This window comes from Terrapene carolina, unplaced genomic scaffold, assembly GCF_002925995.2.
Source record: "Terrapene carolina triunguis isolate 2854851 unplaced genomic scaffold, T_m_triunguis-2.0 Scaffold629, whole genome shotgun sequence".
Classification (NCBI taxonomy): Eukaryota; Metazoa; Chordata; order Testudines; family Emydidae; genus Terrapene; species Terrapene triunguis.
This window is the reverse complement of record NW_020664980.1, coordinates 1-25,495: the sequence shown is the minus strand read 5'-3', so window position 1 is coordinate 25,495 and position 25,495 is coordinate 1. Positions and strand designations below refer to the sequence as shown.

The window sequence follows — 25,495 nt, the reverse complement described above, 5'->3', positions numbered from 1 at the left end:
AGATTTGACTTTAATGCTTACAGTGGGTTGAGTTGGTTTTTTTTCCCCCCACTACAAGTGAAGTGTATTTTTCCAAAGCAGAATTGTATGTTAAAGATCAGCTTCCCCTTCCCCATCCATCTGCTTTTTGATAGACACTGGCCCCAGAGTGGCTGGTCTTGAATTAGCACAACATGTACTGAGAAAGGAAGATGCCTAGGAGATGTGGTCAGGGCATTGTTCTTCCCCTATTCCCCATGCTAAGTGTGGTTGTCCATTTCATTAGGACAAATTATGTATCTGATGTCACTGAAATGAAAAAAAAAAAAATTGATTACACTGGGGCTGATGTATCTATGGCCGTCAGCGAAACTGTCATAAACCAAGCCACCTGAATTCCATGCCTATAAGAACATAAGAATGTGGATGGTGAAAGAACCATGGAGTCTCCACCTTCTGCAGTAACCAGCTCCTGGCAATAGTACTACTTTTCAGCAAGTACCGGTACTTCTCATCCAGAAATGAAGTCATCCTGGATTTAGAAGAACAGAGTCAGGTCAAGTTTAGCCTGAAATTAGGCTGCATTAAGACAAGCTTTTTACAAAACTTCACACCATGAAAAATGTTTATTTTATTCTTCTTTTACTAGAAAGTTTAAACAACATACATTCCCCCACAACAACGGCAACCCAAGCACCATACCACCAGGAGTACCTGAAAGTAAAACGGACTAGTCTCTTTTAATTGGGTGAAGTGAAAGGAATGCAAATGCACAGTCAAATAATAGATTTGTAAAGTCTTTCCATTTTAATAAACAAAGGTGGTATTTGTAAGGATTTTTAAGTCAGAGTGTCCCTGCTAATTAGTTGAATATTAATAATCCCTAGACATCACCTAATGTGTGTGTTAACTATCCTCTGGGTGAAAATGCTCAGACAATTTTGGGCAAGAGTACCATAGGACAGAGAAAAAAGTACGACTGTGTGCAGCAGCTATATTCATAGTTAAGCAGGTCACTAATTCCTGGTGTCTCTCTCACTCTCAAAGCCCACATTAGCACAGAGTGAAAAAACAATTTAGAATAATCAATAACCTTGGGATCAGTCTGTAAACACGAAAAAGGTGACATTTGCTGAATCAATCTGTGAATTTCTTTAGCAATGAACTCAACTTTCTAGTATCACAGATTTTACAGTCAAAATTTGCTTTCAAATAATATTTGAGCTAAACATTTTGTTGACCAAGTCGAGCTGGAAATTCAAGTAGAGTTCAAAAACTGAGGATTTTATTGAATTGAGGTACGAAAATGGATAATACAAGCATTACAATATTCCCCAGGTTAGGATATTTCAGTATCAAATTCAGGCTGCCCCCACATTTTCATTAGGCTGCACACTGTTGTACTGACAATGCAGAACGGCACTGTAGGCGTTTGTATTCCACCATGCATGCTGTGTTCTTGAGGCCTGGTGCTGGCAGAGAGCTACCCACTCATCCTGGGTAGGGAGCTATGTCCCTTCCATCACAATCCCTAGTTCTGCAATATAAATAGGCTGGGCAGATTTGATTTAAATAACTAGTGATTGGTAAAGGTTGATTTCACCTGACACACTGAAATAGATGAAAAAAGTCTATTGGTAACAGTTGGCAGGTGCTCCTAGAGCCTGCAGGGATCCAGCTTCACTGGCCCCGTGACAGCATCACTGGCCCCCTCTGCAGCCCTGGTCACTGGCTCACCGGCTGGGAGCACCGGAGCCATCCCCAGGAAAGGGCCGTTCAGCAGTGGGGTGGCCTCCCATGCAGCAGGAGGCGTGTCCTCCTCACAGTCCTGGCCAGGGGTCTCTGCTCTGCCAAGCCAGGACCCTCACCGTGCGCCTGCAGGAATCTGGTGTCACCGACTCTGTGGCCATGCAGGGAGCCCCCTGCAGCACCACTGTGAAAGTTTATTTAAAGATAAAAATCAGAAAAAACTAAGGTTAAAAATAGAAATTAATAATTAACCATCAAAATTTACAAAAAAATAAATATATATAAGGCCTCCAGAGGAATAGACAGAAAACCTGGTAAGAGAAAAAACAACTGTCAAACTTAATAGTTTGAACTGCCCCAAAAGATTTCTGGTTCAGGAACAATCTCAGTCCTCTTGCATCCTCCCTGGGTAGAATAAACTATACTGAGTCAAGGATAGGCTCCTGCTCAGGGAGAGGGGATGTTGGTGGTCAACAAAGTGGTGGTGGTGGTAATGGGGACGATAGCTGCAACAAACACAGAACAAGGTTGTTTAAATAAAAAGAGACACACGACTCTATGCTAGTCATGCTGAGACTGCTTCCTGGGCAGAAGTGCTCAAACATCAGGCGGGAGTCACGCAGCTCACTGTAGTGAAGTGTGTAATGAGGGTGGTGGAAAACCCACTTCACAGTGACACATCTGCACTTAAGAGGGAAGCTGAAGAGTCATCGAGCCCACACACTGCAAGGGCAATACAGTCTGTCATGACAGAATTCAGACCTCTCTAGGGCTGGTTATTGGCATTTCCTAATGGGAGGCCCCTGGGACTCCCCCACATCACAGAACCACACAGTATTGTCTGCACAGGGTTATTTCACCCCTACGCAGTGGGACGGGGAACAAGAGCAAGAAGAGCACTGCATTTTCTGAACTCATTCACAACCGTTTTCATATCACAGGACCATTTATACACCGAGAAAGCAAACTCCAAAACCTGGCACGCTTGCTGTCACTGAATGTTTAGGCCATACTATCCAGGATAAAAAATAAAATAAAACCAGGTTAGGAAACTGTCTTTAAAAAGTTTCATCCAAGCGCAATTTTGTTGCCAGCATGGAGGGGGCACAATTTGGTTAAAGCCATTTTCAGAACCTGGTTGCTCTTAGGCCCTTACCGCTGGATGGAACTGTGCTATTTACGACTTTGTTCAGAAATAGTTGGCACAGCTCTGCTCCTGTGTAGGTTCATAACATTGCAAAACAGAAGGTTTCAATGAATTCAACATGCATGAAGTAGATTTTGTTAAACAAAGCCTACGTGGGACACAATCAGCTTGAAATCTAGTCACTTAAAAAAAAAGTATGATTACAAATAGTTTCAGGTGAAACAGGTATTTGCCCTTGGATCCCCTGGCCCTTTTTTGTCGCCTTACAGACATTTGGGGGAACGGTCGGACACACACACACACACACACACAAATGCAACTCTGTAGCTGTGTGAAAGAGCCACACCAACAGGGGATGTTACTATAAAAAGGAGAAACGCAATAAACCTGACAATACATAATCACTTTATCAATTGCATAATGTAAAATTAAAAAATATTTCAATCTACTTTAGTTCTAGTAACTTTCGTTCTTGTTTCACCTATTAATATTACATTTTCAGACAGAAATGTGGTTTTTAAATTGACAAGTGTTCCTTTCACCTAAACTGGCAGTTTCCTTTTTGCTTACAAACCAGACAGTTTTTCTCTCTTTAGAAGCACTCAAGGGCATTTGGATTGGATTTTTGACAGACCTTCATACCAAGAAAGAAGATTCAGATCTATGGAACCAAAGAATCCAGATTCATGGAACGAAAGAAAGATGAAATGTTATACAACTGCACTAGCAGTAATCTCTTGAATAGAACTGGGTAGTGCATCCATCTCAAATACTGGCTTTTCCCTATTGCCCCCTCACCTTGTCAAATCTTTCCTGCAAACCAGAGAAGATGTGTATGCATGTTCATGTATTCATGTCCATCCCTGACAGTCAGATTAAGGGAGAAACCTCCAACACCAAAAGCCTCATTGCAAACCAAAAAGAGCTGAACCAAACAGTGTTTTTCCACAGACCTCATATCAAGAATCCAGCAAGGCTTGAGTGTAATGTTTCCTTTTTACAAAACGTTTGAATGATAAAAATGCATCTAGGCTTATGCCACTGCCTGGCTGACATGACAGGGAGCATGCTCATTTCTTACAGAGAGCTCACTCATTAAACATACTGGTCAGTAATTGGGAGAGGTGAGGAGGAAAAGACTAACACAGTACTATACATTTAACTTGCCATATGCATGCTACATAAGTGTTACACCCACATGCCTCCTTAAAATGAATGTCTCATTGTTCTTGGACAGATTTCTAGTTGGCACAGTGAAGTCAAACAGCTTAAGTGTCCACTGTAGCATTCTCTTCAGATGGTCCGGAAAATTCTGTGATGTGGTGTTTCTCCCAGAGCAGAGGTATTCAATGAAGAGACCAACAGTCAACAGGCCAGGGCCACCCGGGGGGAGAGTGGGGCAATTTGCCCTAGGCCCCGGGCCCTCCAGGGGCCCCGCGAGCCCTGGCCGAGAATCCCTTCCCTGGCTACTCAGCCGGCGGCAGTCCGGGTCTTCGGCGGCGGGCCCTTCAGTGCTGCCAAAGACGCGGAGCGAGTGAAGGACATGACGACAACTCGGAGCGCCGCCCGGTGAATACAAGCGCCGTAGTGGGTGGCGCCTTTTTTCTCTGTCCACTCCCCCGCTTTGCCCCAGGCCCTTTGAATCCTCTGGGCGGCCCTGCAACAGGCTGCACTGGATGAGAAGGCAAAGATATATAAAACTGCAGCCACACAAATGCAGCTCTTGATCTTCTTCAGTATGGAGGTGCTGCATGCAGTGACTCTGGCTTCTAACAGGCCAAAGAGCACCAACTGATGCTCATCTGTAGTTTCTCTGTGAACACTTAAACTTTGCAAAAAGAACAGGAGTACTTGTGGCACCTTAGAGACTAACACATTTATTTGAGCATAAGCTTTCGTGGGGTACAGCCCACTTCATCGGATGCATAGAATGGAACATATAGTAAGGAGACATATATACACATACAGAGAACATGAAAAGGTGGGAGCTGCCCTACCAATTCTAAGAGGCTAATTAATTAAGATGAGCAATTATCAGCAAGAGAAAAAAAAACTTTTGTAGTGATAATCAAGATGGCTCATTTCAGACAGTTTGACAAGAAGGTGTGAGGATACTTAACATGGGGAAATAGATTCAATATGTGTAATGGCTCATCCATTCCCAGTCTCTATTCAAGCCTAAATTGATGGTATCTAGTTTGCATATTAATTCAAGTTGAGCAGTTTCTCGTTGGAGTCTGTTTTTGAAGCTTTTCTGTTACAAGATTGCCACCTTTAAGTCTGTTACTGAGTGACCAGAGAGGTTGAAGTGTTTTCCTATTGGTTTCTGAACATTATGATTCCTGATGGTCAGATGTGTGTCCATTTATTCTTTTGGTCACATAAATACCCCCTATACCAGAAACCTACTGACCACTATACTTACCTATATGCCTCCAGCTTCCATCCAGGACACACCACACGATCCATTGTCTACAGCCAAGTTCTAAGATACAACTGCATTTGCTCCAATCCCTCAGACAGAGACAAGCACCTACAAGATCTCTATCAAGCATTCTTACAACTACAATACCCACCTGCTGAAGTGAAAAAACAGATTGACAGAGCCAGAAGAGTACCCAGATGTCACCTACTACAGGAGAGGCCCAACAAAGAAAATAACAGAATGCCACTAGCCGTCACCTTCAGCCTCCAACTAAAACCTCTCCAGTGCATCATCAAAGATCTACAACTTATCCTGAAAGATGATCCCTCACTCTGACAGATCTTGGAAGGCAGACCTGTCCTCGCTTACCGACAGCCCCCCAACCTGAAGCAAATACTAACCAGCAGCCACACACCACAGAACAAAAACACTAACCCAGGAACCTATCCTTGCAACAAAGCCCGATGCCAACTCTGTCCACATATCTATTCAAGTGACATCATCATAGGACCTAATCACATCAGCCACGCCATCAGGGGCTCGTTCACCTGCACATCTACCAATGTGATATATGCTATCATGTGCCAGCAATGCCCCTCTGCCATGTACATTGGCCAAACCGGACAGTCTCCACGCAAAAGAATAAATGGACACAAATCTGACCATCAGGAATCGTAACATTCAAAAACCAGTAGGAGAACACTTCAACCTCTCTGGTCACTCAGTAACAGACTTAAAGGTGGCAATCTTGTAACAGAAAAGCTTCAAAAACAGACTCCAACGAGAAACTGCTCAACTTGAATTAATATGCAAACTAGATACCATCAATTTAGGCTTGAATAGAGACTGGGAATGGATGAGCCATTACACACATTGTATCTATTTCCCCATGTTAAGTATCCTCACACCTTCTTGTCAAACTGTCTGAAATGGGCCATCTTGATTATCACTACAAAAGTTTTTTTTTCTCCTGCTGATAATTGCTCATCTTAATTAATTAGCCTCTTAGAGTTGGTAGGGCAACTCCCACCTTTTCATGTTCTCTGTATGTGTGTGTGTATATATATATATATCTCCTTACTATATGTTCCATTCTATGCATCCGATGAAGTGGGCTTTAGCCCACGAAAGCTTATGCTCAAATAAATTTGTTAGTCTCTAAGGTGTTCTTTTTGCAGATATAGACTAACACGGCTGCTACTCTGAAACTTAAACTTTGGCTTGTTTATAATTAGTTTTTAGATCACATCCTTCTAGGCTACAAAACCATCTGTAATTATTCCATGTAACAACTGCGTAAGGACAAAGCTCAACAACTGCTGGTGAACTCGACCAAGGAACTATTTCTATTCAGCTGTCATGGAAGAGACAAAAATCATCTTTAAAAATGAAGTGAAGAGGATGAATTTAGCCTCAAAACAAGAAAAAACAGAATCTTAGGGTTTGTCAGCCTCCCCTCCACCCAATGAACCATCCTCGCCAACTGCTGTCTCTGCCTCCTTCCCTGGGCATTTCTATTCCACTGTTGTATCATGAGTGTGCCACTCAGAAAGCGGAGTTGGGTCGATCAATCCAGATGTCATACACCCAGCCAGGACAGATAATCAACTCTCCCAAGATCAGTGTAGTTGTTCCTATTTTTATATTTGCCATTTCACGATACAGGAGATGCATTAGCAATTCATCAAGTCAGACATCTGTGTAACACACAGGCTGTTTTTGAGGGAAAATTGAGCAACCACAATCCCAATTTAGAAAGCATTTATAAGAATATTTGTTCAGGAGGATTTCTGTTCAGGTGAAGTGAGCTGAAATGATGGCCCTACAGAATCAAGTTCTCCATTTGTCTACCGAACAGGCTGCCCCTACACAGCCACCACCACCTCAATATTTTTCTGGAGGAAGCACCTCTAGCACCAAGAAAGGAGTTCACAGACCATGGCTCATTCAGACTCTGCTTCTGTTCAGACTTCCGACCAAGGTACCGCCTGTTGGTGTGAATACCTGTCCATTTGGAATTTAGAACCCACCAGCTCATTTTGCATAAACCATACAACTAATAATTTGAGGATTGGAGACAGGGAGCACAGAGAAAAAAAATCACTATAAATTTGGGCCAGATTAAGTCAGAATGATTTGTAGGCTAAAGGCTCCATTCATAATTCTATTTCCAAAAAGGAAAGGTTGGATGTTGTATGGAGATTAGAGTCAGTCCCCAAGTTACCTTGAGAAGTTTCCTCCTCCCCCCAAACCTTCTCCACCCCAGGAGTGGGCAAACTTTTTGGCCCGAGGGCCACATCGGGGAATAGAAATTGTTTGGTGGGCCATGAATGCTCACGAAATTGGGGTGGGGTGCGGGAGGGAGTGCGGGCTCTGCGGTGGAGCTGGAGATGAGGAGTTTGGGGTGTAGGAGGATGCTCTGGGCTGGGACTGAGGGGTTCGGAGGGCGGAAGGGGGATCAGGGCTGGAGCAGAGTTGCGGGAATGGGTGCAGGTTCTGGCTGGGTGTGCGGGCTCTAGGGTGGGGCAGGGGATGAGAGGTTTGGGGTGCAGGAGGGTGCTCCGGGCTGGGATCGAGGGGTTTGGAGAGCCAGAGGGGGATCGGGGTGGGGTCGGGGGGTGGGGCATGGAGAGAGCCTCAGTGGATGCAGGCTCCGAGCAGCACTTACCTCTAGTGGCTCCCGGAGGCAGCGGTATGTCCCTTCTCCGGCTCCTATGCGGAGGCGTGGCCAGGTGGCTCTGCAAGCTGTCCCATCTGCGGGCACCGCCCCTGCAGCTCCCATTGGAGCGCGTAGGAGCCGGAGCGGGGTCATGCTGCGGCTTCCAGGAGCCGCACGGTGCGGCCCCCAACCCTGTGCCCTCGGTGGAGTGCCAAGCGGGGCCGAGCCGCATGGTGCAGCTCGCAGGCCGTAGTTTGCCCACCCCTGATTTAGGGGGTGGAGGAGAGGAAAGAAGGACCAACTACATTTTTTGCCACCTTCTACATGCTTCATGGAATCACAGTAGGCCTGAGTTTAGGAAGGGGCCTTTTTCAGTCTCAGGGAGTTACAGCTCGGGACAGTCTCATACTGATGGCAGAGTCGGAGTGAGAGGCACGCCCTTCTTCCTAACTCCCTATGGTATTTCTAGGGCCTCCATTCTGTATCTGCTAGCTGATTTACTGAACAGCATTTGTACCCCTATGGTACATCAGCTACCTGGGCACAGAGAAAGCCATAACAGGACAGAGAAATAAAGGAAAGTCAGGGAATAAAGTATTACAGGAATTGGAAGCATGAAGGAGCATGAGTTAAAAGCCTACCACTAGCTCCTCAACAACTTGAGGTACGAGGGGAGGAATGCTCACCACCATTTAAATTCAAAGAAAAAAGCCCTTCACTAAATGTTTTGCGAGGTAGTTCAGCATGCAAGATGATCAGTGGGGGGCACGTGTGTACAAATGCATGTGCACACACAACACACGCGCACGCTTGCTTTCCCCTTTCCCCCATTTCTTCTAGGGAATATGAAAGAGCAAAGCAGATTTTCATGGCATAACTCCATGAAGGGAGGGGGTGTGGAGGTGCCTCATGTTCCACCATTACAGCTACCTCCTCTGCCAAGACACCAAAAAACAAAACAAAATAGATGAAAAATTACAGAGTGCTAGAAAAACTATATAAAGGGAGACTTGAAAGAGGAACAAAAACACACACATAACCTTCTAGTGCTCCTAGGAGAGCAGATTTTACCACACAAAGCAAGCCACACAATACAGGGCTAGAAAAACAAGTTGTGAAGAACCACCAACTGTTCTTTCATTTCCTTGGGTCACTGCTCTGAAACAATGACTTTGGGACAATTCATCTTTGCTTTGTCAGTAATGGTGGGCTAACAGTCCTTGAATGCTAGACTATTAGAGCAGTCCCATCAATGCCAAACAAACAACAGGGCTGCCACACACTCTACCACAGGTGGCCACCTTGAGTGGCTTATAACTAAGACTACGTTTTAGTCATGGGTATTTTTAGTAAAAGTCATGGACAAGTCACGGCAGTAAACAAAAATTCACAGCCTGGGACCTGTCCATAATTTGTATTATACCCGTGACTAAATCTTGGGAGTGCCGCGGGTGCTCGTGGGGGCGGCCCAGGTGGCGCCACAGGTGCTGGGGGGAGTGGCGGCCTGGGGGGCAGTCCACGGGGAGCCGCAAGTGCTGGGGGGGCTGCCCAGGGGGCGCCGTGGGTGTGTGGGGTTGGGGAAGCGAGGGCTAAGGGCCTTCTCTTTTTACTTCCCTAGCAGCTTCTTACAAAAAGGAGGAGAGTGTCAGGTAAAATGTTTTTAAAAAGCAAATTTCTTACCATTACTATTACTAAGAACAAATGTTTAAAAAATCTTATTTACTTTTCAACATTTAGGACGACTGTCCAAGCTGAGTGAAAAGGAAAAGGTAAAACAATCAGAACAGTTGTGTCCAATTCACGTTGAGATTACCATGCACAAGCACAGTGCGGTCTGAATCATAGAATTTAAGGCCAAAAGGGACCCTCAGATCATCTCGTCTGACCTCCTGTATCATAAGCCACCAACACCACCCAGCACCCACACACTAAACCCAACAACCAAAATTAGACCAAAGTGTTACAGCCCACAGGAGATGAAATTATTACGTGTCACACGCAGAGAACAGAAGGGACTGAGATGCACCAAAGCCCCCGTAATGGAACGGAAATGCTTATGTGAACTATACCCAGATAATTCTGGCAGGTGCCCTGCACCCACACACAGCAAAGGAAGGTGAAAAAACCCCAGTGTCGCTACCAATCTGACCGGGGGGGAAATTCCTTCCCAACCCCATGTATATGAGCACAATCAAGCTAGCCAAGCACCTGAGAGCAAGAGTATGTTTGGTGCCACCTCAGAGTCCTCGCTGTCCAATGTCCTGTATCTAGCCATGGCCATCCGTGATGCTTCAGAGGAAAGACTTTTTTTAAAAAATCCCTTCCTGACCCCTACAGGTGACCAGCAGAAACCCTGAAGCATGAACTTTCAGGATCAGTTTAAAGAGAAACACAGACACACTTCTGAAGTTTTGATTGGGGGGGCGGGGGGTGTTCATTTTTGTTTTTTTGTTTTTTGTCTACTATTGCTGCAAGTCGTATCTAACGTCACAGTGACTCAGATTAGAGAAAAAGTTACTATTTTTTCCAGTTTGTTTACTTTGTGAATTTTACAGCAGTCTGGGTAGAGTTAGGGTTACTTTCCCCCCTCATTTGGGTGTTTCACATAGCAAATGGGGAAAAGAAAAGAAAAAAGTGTGATTGTAAAAAAAAAAAAAAAAAAAAAAACCCCCCCCCACATTTCTCAGGGAGGGTTAGTGGTGTAGTGTCTTTTTTTTTTTAAAAATGGTTAAATTTCAAGTTGAAGGTGTCCCTTTAAATACAAACAGAATGTTAATGGGGGGAAATGGTTTAATTGCCTATTTTTTTCCAAACTATTGCTATCCATGTTGTACCTATTCTGGGGATAGATCTAGGATTTCACTCACCAGAGCTGTTAAATAAGCCAGAACATACCTTTCAACAATAGTAAATTCACTTACAAAAAGCAGAGAGGAAAAAGACAAATGCCTTAACCTATTGCCTTAGTTTAAACTGTGTGCCAAAGGTAAGCTATAGCTGTACAAACCACTTTTTCCATTCCTTAGGAAAATAGTAATTTAAGATTTTATTTTGAGATCCTTTGTTTCCAGGAAGTTCCTTTGTTTCCTACCCAAAGGCAGCTACCAGCTCTGACGTACAGGGCAGAACACCTTTTATATAATGCTTGATAAATACTAATTATTCTTCCTGCAATGAAGTTGGCAAATGTTACCACCCCCATTTTATAGATAAGGAAACAGACATTGCGAGGTTAAGGGACTTGCCCAATATTACACAGGAAATCAGTAGCAGACCCAGAATAAGAACTCGGGAGTTCCTTGCTCTTACTACTACTTCTCTTTGTTTAGACAAAAGTTTCCATATTTCCCATCTAATGGGAAGGGAGAGTGTAACATGAGGGAGAGGTGGTCAGGAGAGATGTTGGGAGATATAAAGGGAGTGTGGTCCTGTGGTTAGGATGAAGGACTGGAAGTTAGTAGATCTGATTCTATTCTATTCCCAGCACTGACTCAGTGTGTGATTTTGGTCAAGTCACTTAACCTTTGTTCTTCACTTTCTCCACCTGTAGAGTGGCGCTAATAATACTTACCTATATTTGTAAAGTGCTTTGAGATCTACAAATGAAAAGCTCCATAAGTGCTAATGTCTAAGATCAAAGGTTTATTTTTTTAAATATATACTTTGGAAGGTCTTTACTAGGGAAACTCAAGGAGTTTGTTAAACCCCATGACACATGCACTTTAAGAGCCATGGCCTTGATTCATGACAGCACTTAAACATATACATTAAGCATAAATGCCATTGTGAACAGGGATGCTTTCCTGAATAGAGGCCCAGTTTTCAAAAGGGTGTAAGCTAAACTGCATGTTCTTGTAAATCAAAATTTACACATGCAAACTGGGCACACACAGTGGCTGGCCCTGAATATTTGAGTGAAGATGGACAAACACCCATTCAAAGCAGAATGAATAAGTTGCTTATTAAAAATACCAGCAAGTTATTAAAACACATTATGAGATTAGCACCTGTATAACAGTTGATAAGATGCAAATATCCTTAAGCAACCAACTGGCCTTATTTACAATAGTGCATTAAATATGTACTTCAGAAGGCCAGTTTTAGAAGAGTGATCTTTTTTCAGTTTCACAATTACACAACAAAAACAGTTTATTCTGAACTGATTGAAGCAAGTTCCAATATGTACTGGAAAATTCAGGGAGGTGGAGTGTTTAATGTAGTTTTAAATTAACTTGTTTGTTTTAAAAATAGATGAGGTTGGGACTGGCACAAGACAAGTCACCTACACAATACACACACTCCTACCACCTCAGCACTTCTCAACAGTGCCCTTCCTCTTTGACCTCATAGCTCTTTGCACTTTTAGGTCTGGGGTAAAGGACAGGAATAGATTTCTCTGCCAGCCAGTTCCTCCCTCTTAATTCTGATTCCAAAGACACACTGAAACAGAGGAAGTTTCTCAAACAAGGAGGAGTACTGAGAACAAGCTAATGAGGTTAACACTATATAGGACTGGCACATTCTGTTTTAATACAGACAGTACATTCATTACAAGTTCAGCCTGTTGGTAACTGGACTGTAAGGGACCAGGGAGGAGCGGACATCAGAAACACTCTTGACAGTACCCAGCACCCCCAACCCCAGCCCTGACCCCCCTCCCAGAGCCAGCACCCTATACCCCCTCCTACACTCCAACCCCCTGCCCAGTCCTGATCCCCCTCCCAGAGCCAGCACCCTGTACTCCTTCCTGCACCCCAACACTCTGCCCCAGCCCAGAGCCCCCTCCTGCACCCCAACCCCCTGCCCCAGGCTCAGCCCAAAGCCCCCTCCCAAACTGCAAACCCCTCGGTTCCAGTCCAGAGCCGGCACCCCCTCCCAAGCCCCTACCCCAGCCCAGTGAAAGTGAGTGAGGGTGGGGGAGGCTGGAGTGAGTGGGGTGGGGCTTTGGGGAAGGGGCCGGGTAGATCCTGGGTTGCCCTTAAATTCAAAAAGCGATCTTGGGCATAAAAAGGTTGGGAGATCACTGTCCTAGACACATCTGCCTATAGAAAAAAAATATATATACAAAACCAAACAAGTTACTTTTAGAACAAAAGGTACATTGACCCCCACTTGAATACTTCAATAAGAGGGTGCAAAAAGCTAAGCAAATTCTCTGTTCCTTTATTGAATTGACTTCTTTGCCAAGAACCTAGTTCTCCTACCCCTGCTCCTCCCACCCCAGTCATATTATTCTCTATTATGCCTTATTTGCCAACTATATTATGTTATGAGTTTGGAGATCTTGGTCTTCAAGTGCTTGTGTGGTTTGCTCTCCACCCTCCAGGAATATCAAATAAATCTCTGTCATTGAAATGTGCCAACAGAACAAACTGCTTCAGAGGTTGGAAAGAATGGAAAAGAGAGGGCTAAGAGGAAGCAGTAGAACACACAATTTCAAAGGAAAAATATATTAGGCACAACTACATTTCAGTGGAAATTAGGAGGGAGACAGTATTTGTAGACCGAGAAAGACTTGGCTGTGGATTCGTGCCAAGGAGTGATTTTTTTTTTTCCCTTTTAGGCAGTGAGAATAAAATGTCAAAATGAAGGATGGCAGAGTGTGAGGGAGAGATTTTTTTTTTTTTTTTTTAAATAAAGTGAGCAAACCACACTGTGCTTCATCAAAACAGGAGAAAAATGTAATGAAGAAAAAATGTCCAAGTAAGGGGACCGGTATTTAAAAGGAACCAAACCCACTGCTGGACTGAAAGCAAGAGAGAACGTAATTCTGAGTGAAGCAATTAACAAAACCAACAGGCAGGATGTCCACTTTAGGGGCCAAGACTAAAAATCGTTAGACTCCACTTCTGTCCTGCACTCTACAATGCCATGAAACAAAATCTGATCAAGTAAAGAAAGCATCAGTACTACACTAGAACTGAAAACATGTTAAGTGTGGTACATAGCTGTTGCTAGTATTAACCTCACATGGTTTTCCTGAACAGTGAAGGACAGTATTGTGTCAGGATAATGGGACATGTGGGGGATGCCAAGAGGTGAGGAAGACAGAGGAACAGTCACCTGTAGATGTGGTTTGGACAGCCATGGTTTTCAGAGAAACCATGCTCCACTCAAGGAGACAAAGATTTCTCCACACCAAACAGGGAAACTGCTAGAGCTCTGCTATCTACAACTGATTATGCTCCTACTGTACAACGCCAAATACGACATTTCTTACCCCAGAGAGAAAAGAACTGTGAACACTTCAAATGAAAGGTGCTCTGCAAGTAATATGTCCCTTTCAGAGATCAGGTAACTGAGGCACAGAAAGGTGAAATTCGTTGCCCAAGGCCACAAAGAGCTGACTGAGTCAGGAATGAGTCCCAGGAGTCCAGACACCTTGTCCCTTGTTCCAGGGACTACTAGACAATGCTGCCTCACTGTATACACCCTGTGACCCATAGCCAGAAAGGGCTAAGCAGTTCACAGGCTAATTGACCCAGGTTCAACCTTTAGAGACATGTTAGAAAAGTATGTAAATGGTAATTAGGGCCATTCCATGTTAGATAGGCTAGAACTTTGAAATGCAAACCTGTATTGTTAGAGAATTAGAGGGGATACTAATTGTATGTGTTTACTTATATCTTGTTAGATGTTAGTTCCTGTCTATTCCTATAGCTATTGATTCAGAGATCAAAGGGAGTATTAACATTTAGATGAATCTTGGGTGAAATAATGTCACTGTATATAGCTCTCTTTAAAGTTTGTGATAAATGGCTTAATGGATAAATTGCCTTATGTTAATCTGTGTAGCTAATTACCAGTGATGCTTAGGAAATAGGTCTACTTCAGAGAGTCTCTATGATTGCCTATTGTTCGCCTAAGGACTGTATGGTCAAGAAGCTGCTAGAAAACTGTATAAATGACTCTTGGGTCCTGATCCTTTCATCTCAGATCTGCTTGATACTTTATGCAGGGGAAGCTTGAGTCGTAAGACTGAGATCTCCAGTCCCATCTGGATCACACTGAATATGAACATTGGACTTATAACTTATGGACTAATCTGAAAGAACTCTTTGCAACTACAAAGCTCATCATCTCTACTATAAAACTGATCTCAGAATGGTACTCATGTCTGTATGTATACTGAGCTTTTAATCAATTCTCTCTTTTCTTTTTTAATAAATGTTAATTTAGTTCATAAGAATTGGCTGTAAGCGTGTACTTGAGTAAGATCTGAAATATTCATTAACTTGGGAAGTAATGTGTCTGATCCTTTGGGATTGGTAGAACTTTCTTATATGATGAGTAAGATTTTCAGTAATCCTCATCATATTTGACTTGTGTGTCTGGTTGGACGCCTACGGCTGGGTTGCTTTAAGGGAACTGTGTTTTGGTTTCTGGGTAACCAGTGAGGTATTACAGAAGCTGTTTTGAGGCTAGCTTGGTGTATCTAAGTACTGGAATGACCACCAGCTTTGGGGATTGTCTGCCCCATTCTTTGCAGTTTGCCCAATTAAGTAACCTCAGTGTGGCTCCCGTGGGACCCCAGCCACACACCCAAAGCACTGAAGAGTCCCCCTACATTCCTAAAGTAAAATGGGATAATATTGTATGGACAAATGTCATTCTCAATACGCTAGATTTCAGGTCACAACATACCCCTTTCCCCAGGGACACCAAGATGGCTCCAAATATATGTTCTGGCTGCTGTATATCAAGCAGCATCTCAGTAACTATCCTGCGACAAAGCTCAAAAGGGGCAGCTACCAGATAAGGTTCTCTTACCTGCCACTCTCTTCCCTTCCAGACCAATTAGAATTTAATTCCTGAGCACCCTTCTATGATCTTTGTATTCTTTTCCAATTACAGAGGATTCAACTTGGTAACCAACCATCTAAATTAACATGAACAAATTCATCTTTCAAATTCATCTGGACCATCTTTTAACGGCCTTAAAAGTCTTAGTTGGGGCCCAGTATTGGGGTCCCAGCTTACCTACCAGAAAAGAAAGATTTGATAGTTATATAGGATCCCAATTTCACTATGGCCTCCCCACAAAATCCACACCTCTGATTTATTCTCCTGCACCTGCTGTGCTACAGTCATCCATTGAAGCCAATGGAACATTAAGAGTTGTGGTTCAGTAACATACCCTATCTGAGCCATTGCTTGTCTGCTATGGAACATTTATTACAGCAATGTTTCTGTCACAAACTTTTTCTGCAAGGAGGACAGGCAGGGTTAAAAAAAGTTTAGGTGAAACATACAACTAAGACTTCCGCTTACTGTGTTCAAACCCTGTGAGCTGCTTCTCCGGCACAGGCAGTGGGAGTACCTTTGATTTCCTTTTGAAACTGATTGTATTACCACAGGATTAGCTCAGATCAGACACAGCATCTGGCTTTCAGTGCCGTTCCTGTTTCTGACCCAGTTTCCAAGAAAAGTTTATGAAGGTGCAAGGCACACTATAAAATGCCAACGAGGGAGAGGAGACAGTTACAGCTTACAATTTGGATGGGACTTAATCAATGCTCTCCAACCAGGCTAAATGTTATGACAGTCCACAGGCCCAGTTCTAATCTGTGAAGTTACTCCCAATTTACACCAAACATTCGTATCAATCCCCAAGGCTTCACCCTGGTTAAGAAACATGGCTACAGTCAGATCTACACTACAAGTTGCAACAGTGTTTTATCAGGATCCCCAAAAGTATTTTACCTGGAGCATGGATTGGCCTATGGGCAGATGGCAGGGAGAAGGGGGGCAAATGACTTACCTCAAAGTCTCACTATTTCAAACTAAAATTGAAGGGAGATTTGAGAAAGTGGATTTGTTACCTTAACATGGATTTGTGCCCATTGCAAAGTGTTCATTCATTATAAAAATCAAATCTGTATTTCTGGCTCCTTGTGCATTTTCCTGATAAACATTTAAGATATGCTTCATTAAGGAAGATTTTTCTTAAATGCTACAACAACCTGCAAAACCAGTTCAAAAGCTGCCAGCCTTTTATCACACTCTCTCCAGCTGAAGTTTCTTTACAATGGGTGTTTTCAGTCACTGAACAGCAACTTATCTCATAGTTAATAGCCCATTAACTCTGATTTCAGAGCACTGATCACTATCCACACATTCAAGAGTTTAGAAAACTGCTTTAGGACATGGGAGTTTTTGCAGTGTGGATGGGGAAAAGATTATTTCAGCCTTTCGCAGATTAAGTTTTCCCTGCTTTTGTGCTCAATACAGGAGTAACTGGATGAAGTTCTGTGGCCTCTGTCACACAGGAGGTCAGACTGATCTAATGGTCCCTTCTGGCCATAAAAAAATCTATGAATCTTTTCAATAGGTATGTACATATGTTTTACACTCAAGCTCTCTCAGCTTCCACTACTCTTGCTTAATTCATGCAGTGTTGCTACAATCCTGTGCGCAATATCTGATGCAACTGCAAGTCAATGACCTGTGATGTCACAAAGTGAAGATCGTGGCTTCAATGAACGTACTGAGAAAGACAAATATCTTGGTAAAGTGAAGTCAAGAAGAAACAAGCCAAAGCTAACTGAAGCTTAATATTTTTCTTCTGTGTTCGGAGTAAAAACCTTGCACTTGAGTAATTAGATTTTAGAAGGAATAGAGGGGTATTAAGAATACCTAGAAAGAAAGTAGTATTTATATAATCACATTACCTATAGCACAAGCTTCACTAAAGTTCTTGACACTTCTAGAGGTTCTGCGCATCCCAATACTTGCTCAGGTTCTCGCTTGTCTAGTTAACTCCTGAGATTCCACAATAATTCCCCTCAATTCTCCCCCAATGATATCTTGTTTATTTTAAACAAAGTTGAGGGCAAGGCAGTATCCTGAATGATACCAAACTCTGGCAACTACATACGGTTCCCGCATCAGGTGCATTTGGAGAGGTTGTGTGTCACTCTACATTGTGCTGTATCACTGGTGAACAAATACCCCTTTCCACCCCAGCGGTGACTGTGTTATCATATAAAAAATATGGAATGACAAGTATTGTGTAACCAAGCGCTTAGTTATCACTTTAACAGCTAATAAAAATGCAGCTCCCTCTGGAGTGTGAAGCAGAAGCTATTTAACAGCACAGAACAACACTACAGTTTTTACTTATACATGCATAAATTAGGTCAGGGAGCAAAGAGTACAGCATCCAATTGAATCATATACAAGAGTCCTTGGAGGACCTTTACCAATTCTGCTGAATAAAGGCATGATATGAACATCAGGAATTATTGTCACTAAAAAAGACGAGGCGTCCTTGTGGCACCTTAGAGACTAACAAATTTATTTGGGCATAAACTTTCGTGGGTTAGAACCCACTTCATCAGATGTATGAAGTAAAAAATACAGGAGCAGGTATAAATACATGAAATGATGGAGGTGCTTTACCAAGTGTTAGGTCAGTCTAACGAGATAAATCAATTAACAGCAGGATACCAAGGGAGGGAAAATAACTTTTGAAGTGGTAAGAGAGTGGCCCATTACAGACAGTTGACAAGAAGGTGTGAGTAACAGTAGGGAGAAATTAGTATGGGGGAAATTAAATTTATGTTTTGTAATGACCCAACCACTCCCAGTCTTTATTCAGGCCTAATCTGATGGTATCTAGTTTGCAAATTAATTCCAGTTCTGCAGCTTCACATTAGAGTCTGTTTTTGAAGTTTTTTTGTTGAAGAATTGCCACTTTGAGGTTAATTTACTATAGGGCACATACCAAGGTTTACACACTGATTCTAAAGCAAAAAAATAAGCCCAACACATCTCATGGATGTGGAAAGCTGGCATTAATTCCTCACCCTTACAGAAATACACACCCACTGCTACCTAGCACCAGCACTTTATATTCTACACAAAGGGCACCCAGAGCTCATTTGAAAAAGTGTGTTTTTGCCAAATGAACTACCACTGTGCATTAATGCAGCTAGTTAAACAACACACAGCAAGAGCAAACAGACAGATTGGTGCAGTGCAAACTACTACTGGGCTATCAGCAATACAGACTCATTTGAGTCCCCACAAAGCACCTTGGAGACTCCAAATTAAAACTATCGACCAAATATGTACATTTCCATTAAGCATTTGATATGGATCTGGAAATAGCGATGCGTCATTTAGTCAGGAACTCTATTCAAAAATACACAAATGGTGAATTTATAGAAAAGGGGATATGGAAAAGATGGTCACCCAACTCCCAGCTAACCAGCATTTTGAGTGTCACATCAGGATTTTGAGTTGCAACCCTTATGAATCTGTCAAAGAAAAAAGAGTCAGGAAGGAAAGTTTTGTGTGTCTTCTTCAGAAGTTTGAGGACTGAAAACAAAGCTCTTTTCCTAGGGCTCACAAGTGAATGCAGAAGTTCTTCATGGAATCACAGAATTCAGAAGAGAAATTTTGTAAGATTTTAGAGTAGTCAATAGTCTGTCAGTTTGAAGCCAGTTTTTAATATTGGGGGTAGAGGCGGCGAGAAAAAGGGCAACATAACTCTGCCCTATAGTTCCTGCTGCAATCTGCTTCATCAGCTTCTCAAATACTCCAGGCTGGCTAATTCAAGCATCACTTTGTCCATTAGCCATCACAATGGATGGGTTTAAGCTTTAAAAACACCACACATATATGCTTTACCCTCCACTGAAAGCAACAAGGTTGAAAGCATGTCAGCTTCAATTAGAGATGGTCCTACCGGCTCAGGAAAGACAAATAAGAACTGAAGCAAACATTTGCTCATCCCCCAACAAAAAGTATGTTTTAAAGTGTGGATTACAAATAGTCATCCCAGGGACAGCCTCCTTTAAAAAAAAAAAAAACCCACCACGTTTATTACAGTTGTGCTTAGGGGCCAACTGAGAATAGGGCTCCATTGTGCTAGGCTCCATACCAACAGAATAAGAGACAGCTCCTGCCTCTGAGCACTTCCAGTCTAAGGCCACTAGAAAATTCTGCTAGTACAATATAGTAATTTTGGTTAAGGAGTGTGACTTTTTTTATACTGGCAAAAGCCCTGGTGTAGATACAGTCGTACTTGCACAAAAACGCTTTTGCCAGTACAGCTCATTTTGCTTGGGGAACTGGGAAATGTTTTTTTTTGCCACTATAGGCTGCATCTACTCTGGGAGGGTTTGCCGATATAGCTATATATGTAAAGGCAAACCTTTTCTAGTGTAGACTAGGCCTTAACATTTAAATCTAAATCCGCTGTAAGCCTGGCTCCTTCCCCATGCCTCTGAAACCTGTGCCCAATGTACTGGTGAGCTCTATTATTCCACTCACATCATCAAGCAATAAAAAACCCAGCAAAATTATTAAATGATGGGAAGTAAGTTCTGAATTGCTCCATTAGCTATAAATGGTGATTTACTATCCAATGCCAGAATAGCAGAGCACTTGGATCTGTTAGCACATAACTTCGGAATTGCCCACAGTTAAAACAAGATCTGAGTTACAGTTCCTCTAGTTTATACTTGCTCGCAGGCTGAATAACAGCAGTTTAATGGTCCTGAAAGAATTCAAAAGCCTCAGTGGCTACTCCACAGCCATCTGTGACTAGCTTTGAAATGAGAACTGCCAGACACCGGAAAAGCAGTCAGCCACAAGGACAACAATAATACATGTGACAAAAGTTTCTCTCTCCACCTTGTTACCTAGTTTCCAATGCACAGACACGCTGATATTTTTGACCTGTTCATTGTCCTGAGAATTATGAAGAACATTTAAAATTCCAAGGTCTCTTTCCTCTCAGAGATGCTGCTCTCTGCAGAAGCAAGGTCTAGCAAGCTGTTACATCATGCATTAGACAAGTTTTTGCCCTACCATCCCCATTCAAGGTGGGCCAAAGTTACAGTTTAACTTAGGCATGCTTCTAACTTTCACAGAAGTTGCACATGGAAGCAGCCTGGGTCCCTAGAAACATCTGCAGCTCCCCATAAATCCTGCAGCCCCACTTGTTTGGCAATTGTAGTAGAAAGGATGGTGTGGGATGAAGGTGTTTTGACATGAAAAACAGAGACTGGGGTATGTGCGGAAACATTTGTATTCCATTTGTAGCCAAATTTTGGCTGAGAAAATAAAAAGGCAGCAAGCCTGTGTGCATTACTAGGATAAGATGTTCTGTCCGAAGGGTATGTACCTGAATGACGTGCTTCAGTCTTAACAATGCAGACCCAAAGTAGTATGCACCAAAGATTTCAACCTATAAAGTAAGGCCTTAATTGCTTACCTACTTCACAGACAGATTGCAAGATTAGTCATTATGTATAAAATGCTGTGAAGATGAAAAGCACTAGATAAGTGCTCAAGTATTATTAAAACGCTAATACTCTCTGGGCCAGACTGGTTGTTCATTCATTCCAAACTAATTTCGAGTGAACACATTTCATTATATTTTAAATTGAAATGAATTCGGTGTTCCTGAAAATGGACAGCTTGACAGCACAGGAGATAAAAGTTCTATTTATCCACAAACAGATACTGCACAGAGCACAGGCAACAGCACAAGCTTTCCCCACACTGCCCCCAACAATGCACCTGACTCCTATAGGAGTGAGGTGTTCAGTTTTCATAGGCTCTTCAGTCTATCGCCTCTCATGCAATTACTAGTATCTGTGATATGTATCCATGTCCACTAGTAGATGGATTGGGACTCGCCAACTCATTTTATATACTGGTTGCTGAAAAGCTGTGAAAAGGCCAATTTCGGTCACTACTGATCTAGGAGATGAGAAGCTGTGGCTGTAGCTCGTCTTAAGATGATTTGTAGTCTTGGTCTCATCTCTATTCAGGGCAGCAAATACACATTCCTTCATGTTCGGCTGGCCAAAAGGTTGTGTTTTTTTCCTGGCAGATGAAGACCTCACTCCATTCATACCTTTATCATCTCCAGTCCCGACTACTGCAATCCACTGTATCTAGAGCTACTCTACCAGGCAACACAGTTCTTACAGAAGAGCTCTGTGTAGTTTGAAAGTTTGTCTCTCACCAACAGAAGTTGGTCCAATAAGAGATACTACCTCGCCCACCTTGTCTCGCTAATATCCTGGGACCAACGCGGCTGCAACAACACTGTATAGTTTTACTTTGTCAGACATGACAATTAATTTCTGTACCATAAAACGACTGGGTTCTGGGATATACCAGTTTGACCATTTTATGATTGTCATCTTAGATGAAAGCTAAACAGTTTCTTTTTTTTTCTTTTTCTTTTTTTTTTTTGTTAGTTTACATTATGTAAGATGATACCTTAAAAAAATCTTATTTTTAGCCCTCTGGGTGGCAAAGAAACAAAGAATGCAAAGTTTATCTGTGACTTTGAAATCTCTCAAAAAATAGCTCTGAACCAACACTTCCAAATTTTGGGGAAGTTTGGATCAAATTTTATAACCCCAGATTTATTTAATTTCTCTGTCTCATCATGTTGTGAACCATCAGCCCTTTTCTTTATTTTAGTGAGCTTGTGTTTCCACATGGGTTTTGAAACTTTGGAACATGAGGAATTGCATTTATCAAGCCACCTGAAACACACTTCCCTCGCATACTATTTATAGCAGTTGCTCCAGATCCCATTATAAGCCCTATTTTTCCACACACCTCTACTGTCTGCAAATAGAGGCCTATGAGGTTTGAAATTGGCAGCCTATCTCCAAAGCTGAGGAATAATTCTACCACCAAGTTTCACACAAATCAGACAGGGGACTTTGAAGCCACAGACCCCCCAAAATCTAGTAGGATTTAGTGAAATTGCATTGTTTCCAGCTAAGCAATACTCCATTGTGCTCATTCCACTAGAAGCAATTACCCACTGGATCAATAGTGCCTCACAGAACAAAGAAAATCCCACTGAACTGTATAAATAAGAGTCCTGATTTGGAGTTATGGTGGGCACAGAGAAAATGACAGTTTTGTTTGGGAGAGGTAAGGTACTGTGATGTTCCCAGTTCCTTCTAGCATCTCACCTCCTGAAATCAAAGGTATCCCAAAGAGGGCACAGCTAAGGTTCTATAGCTTCTTAGGTGGGAAGTATCATCTTAACTTTACTTTTTCCAGTTCTCCAATGTTTACTCTGCATTTTTAATTGTAAGCCCAACACTCTTGTAAGGGGCACATGAGGACACCTTAACTGCACAGTTTCTGCTCTTCCGGTGCAAGTTTGGGGAATTAAAAGCTCATGCTCAGGAAGAGCACAAGGACCACAGGGAACGATTTTGCCATTGCAACCTCAAGTCCATGTTTACCAAGTTTTTTGAATCAGGGGTTAGCCATGTTAGTCTGTATCCACAAAAACAACAAGGAGTCCGGTGGCACCTTAAAGACTAACCTTTAAGGTGCCACTGGACTTTTTGTTGTTTTTCCAAAAAAATTTTCAGTATGAATCTAAGTCTCTATGAGGCTACATGAAGCATGCATGGCAACCTCATTTATAGGTCTGTGTCTCAAGACATAGTTTGCTAACACGAATCCAGGCAAGTACAGGTTGAGATGTCCATGCTGTTTTGATTGATGAGAATTTCAGTGCTGTCAGTAGCAACAACACACAAAGATTTAGTTACATGTAGCCTTATTATATCAGGCAGCCCCCTAGAGAAGCTTTAGCTTGGTAGAGCATTATACTGGGATCAAAGACCTGTCAGTGTGTCTCCCTGCAAGGAGAGAAAGAGAAGGCAGAGTGCTCAACTCAGCTCTTTTGTTACTGTCTGTGTCTAAAGTAATGAAGCATTACCTCCACCCAGCCAGCATAGGAATCATACAAAGGGTTCTACCTCTCCACCCAGCATGCCCACATGCCCTCAATACGCTCTACAAAGATCCTCGACACCCACTTTACACAACATTATTACATAACAGCATTGTTGGAAGAATCTCCAACTTCCCATGCACCTTCCCTCTCAAAACCTAGTCCCCTTCCCCTGGCATCCTGCCCACCCCAGCCCTAAAGTGGCCTCCCCACCCTCTCCCCAGCCTGCTCTGCAGCTTGTGTTTCATTTCAGCCCAGGTGAGGTCATAAGCAATTTGGGTCAGGACCTCACCTTGTTTTTGCAAAGCACTGAGCACATTTATGGTGTTATATAATAACATGTTTTCTTGCGCAAAGATCACACCCCTGCCTGTGCTTCAGCGAGCTCTACCCAGTGTCTACGAGACACTCGCGCAGGTTGCACCCTGTGAACTAACGTACACGTGGGAGGAAGCGCTCAGAGGGTGGGGGCGCTCAGCGTCCCCAGATGAGGCCAGGCCAGGTTTAGCTGGTGAACGGATACAACTGTGCTCTGCACCCTGCAAGGGAAGAATGTCCCTGAACAAGTCACCAGCTCGGGGAGGAGGAGCAGCCCCAAGGTGCCGAGGGCTGCAAGGATCCTGCGACTCTTTTCTTCCCCCACACCATGCACGGCTGGAGGGAAGGGGCTACATGGACCGCTCCCCCAGCGCGTGACGCCCCGGCGGATATCGCCGCGGACAGCATGGGATGCCCCGGGTCACGGGTGTCCCCCGCCCCCGTGCACTAGGGGCCCTAGAGCCCGGCCTCGCGCCGCGGTAAGGTCCGCGCGCCAGGAGCCCCCGGGGCCCGCCCCGCGCGCTGGGGGGCGGGGGGCGCCCCGCACTCACCTCCTGAAGTCAAAGGGCATGTTGGTGGCGGGTGCGGCCCCTCCCCCGGCCCGGCTCTCTCAGCCTCGCTCGTGCCGGCCCGGCTGCAGGGCCAGGAAGTGATGGGCCGCGAACCGCATCCCCATTGGGCAGCCGGCACCGGCCACGGCAGCCGCTTCCGCCGGCGAGTTAAAGGGCCAGGAGAGGCCGGCCGGCGGCAGGCGGCGCGGCCGGTGCGCGGCCTAGAGGAGCCGCTCCCTGGTCCCGGGCTGGCACTCAGGAGAGCTAGCTGTGCCACTGCCCTGCTGGGGGACCCTGGACAGGGGCCTTCCCGCTCTGTGCCTCTGCCGCCCGCCCTCCTCCGGCTCCGTGTGTACAGGCTGTGTGAGCTCTTCGGGGTAAGCACTGCGTGTTTGTACAGCGCCTAGCACAGGGGGCCTGTCCTCGCTAGGGACCTTTCAGCCCAAACAATAAATACAATAATAATCACTCTCCTTACATAATGAGCTACCACAGGAGTAGTTGGGGCTGCACTGGAGGGAGAGCCTGGGCCCAGTAAACTGCAGCCTGTTTCTGATGGGGATGCTTCAGATCATCTCTGTGTCCAGCAGTAAGTGGAAACTGAGAAAGCAGCTGAGGCTTCAGAGGAAGGTGTACGGATAACCCCAGGCCTTTTGCTGGCTGCGGACTAACTAATCACTGCTTTGGAAAGGGGGTTGACAAAGTGGTCTCACCTACAGCACAAGTTAGATCACAGCACAGAAAAGTATCAGGGGGTAGCCGTGTTAGTCTGGATCTGTAAAAAGCAAGAAAGAGTCCTGTGGCACCTTATAGACTAACGTATTGGACAGACGTATTGGAGCATAAGCTTTCGTGGGTGAATACCCACTTCGTCAGACGCATGGCAGACGTCTGACGAAGTGGGTATTCACCCACGAAAGCTTATGCTCCA

The 25,495-nt window shown here is 43.8% G+C and overlaps 1 protein-coding gene across 1 annotated transcript in view; it reads right to left on the bottom strand.

Moving 5' to 3' along the window:
* The window catches only part of ERGIC1 (endoplasmic reticulum-golgi intermediate compartment 1), a 94,435-nt gene extending 69,751 nt beyond the window's left edge, over positions 1-24,684 (bottom strand). Inside the window, exon 1 of the mRNA XM_024199339.3 lies at positions 24,565-24,684. Within this exon, the coding sequence (XP_024055107.1) occupies positions 24,565-24,584 (20 nt within the window). The 5' untranslated portion in view covers positions 24,585-24,684. The remainder of the gene's footprint in view (positions 1-24,564) is intronic.
* Positions 24,685-25,495: the final 811 nt, after the last annotated feature.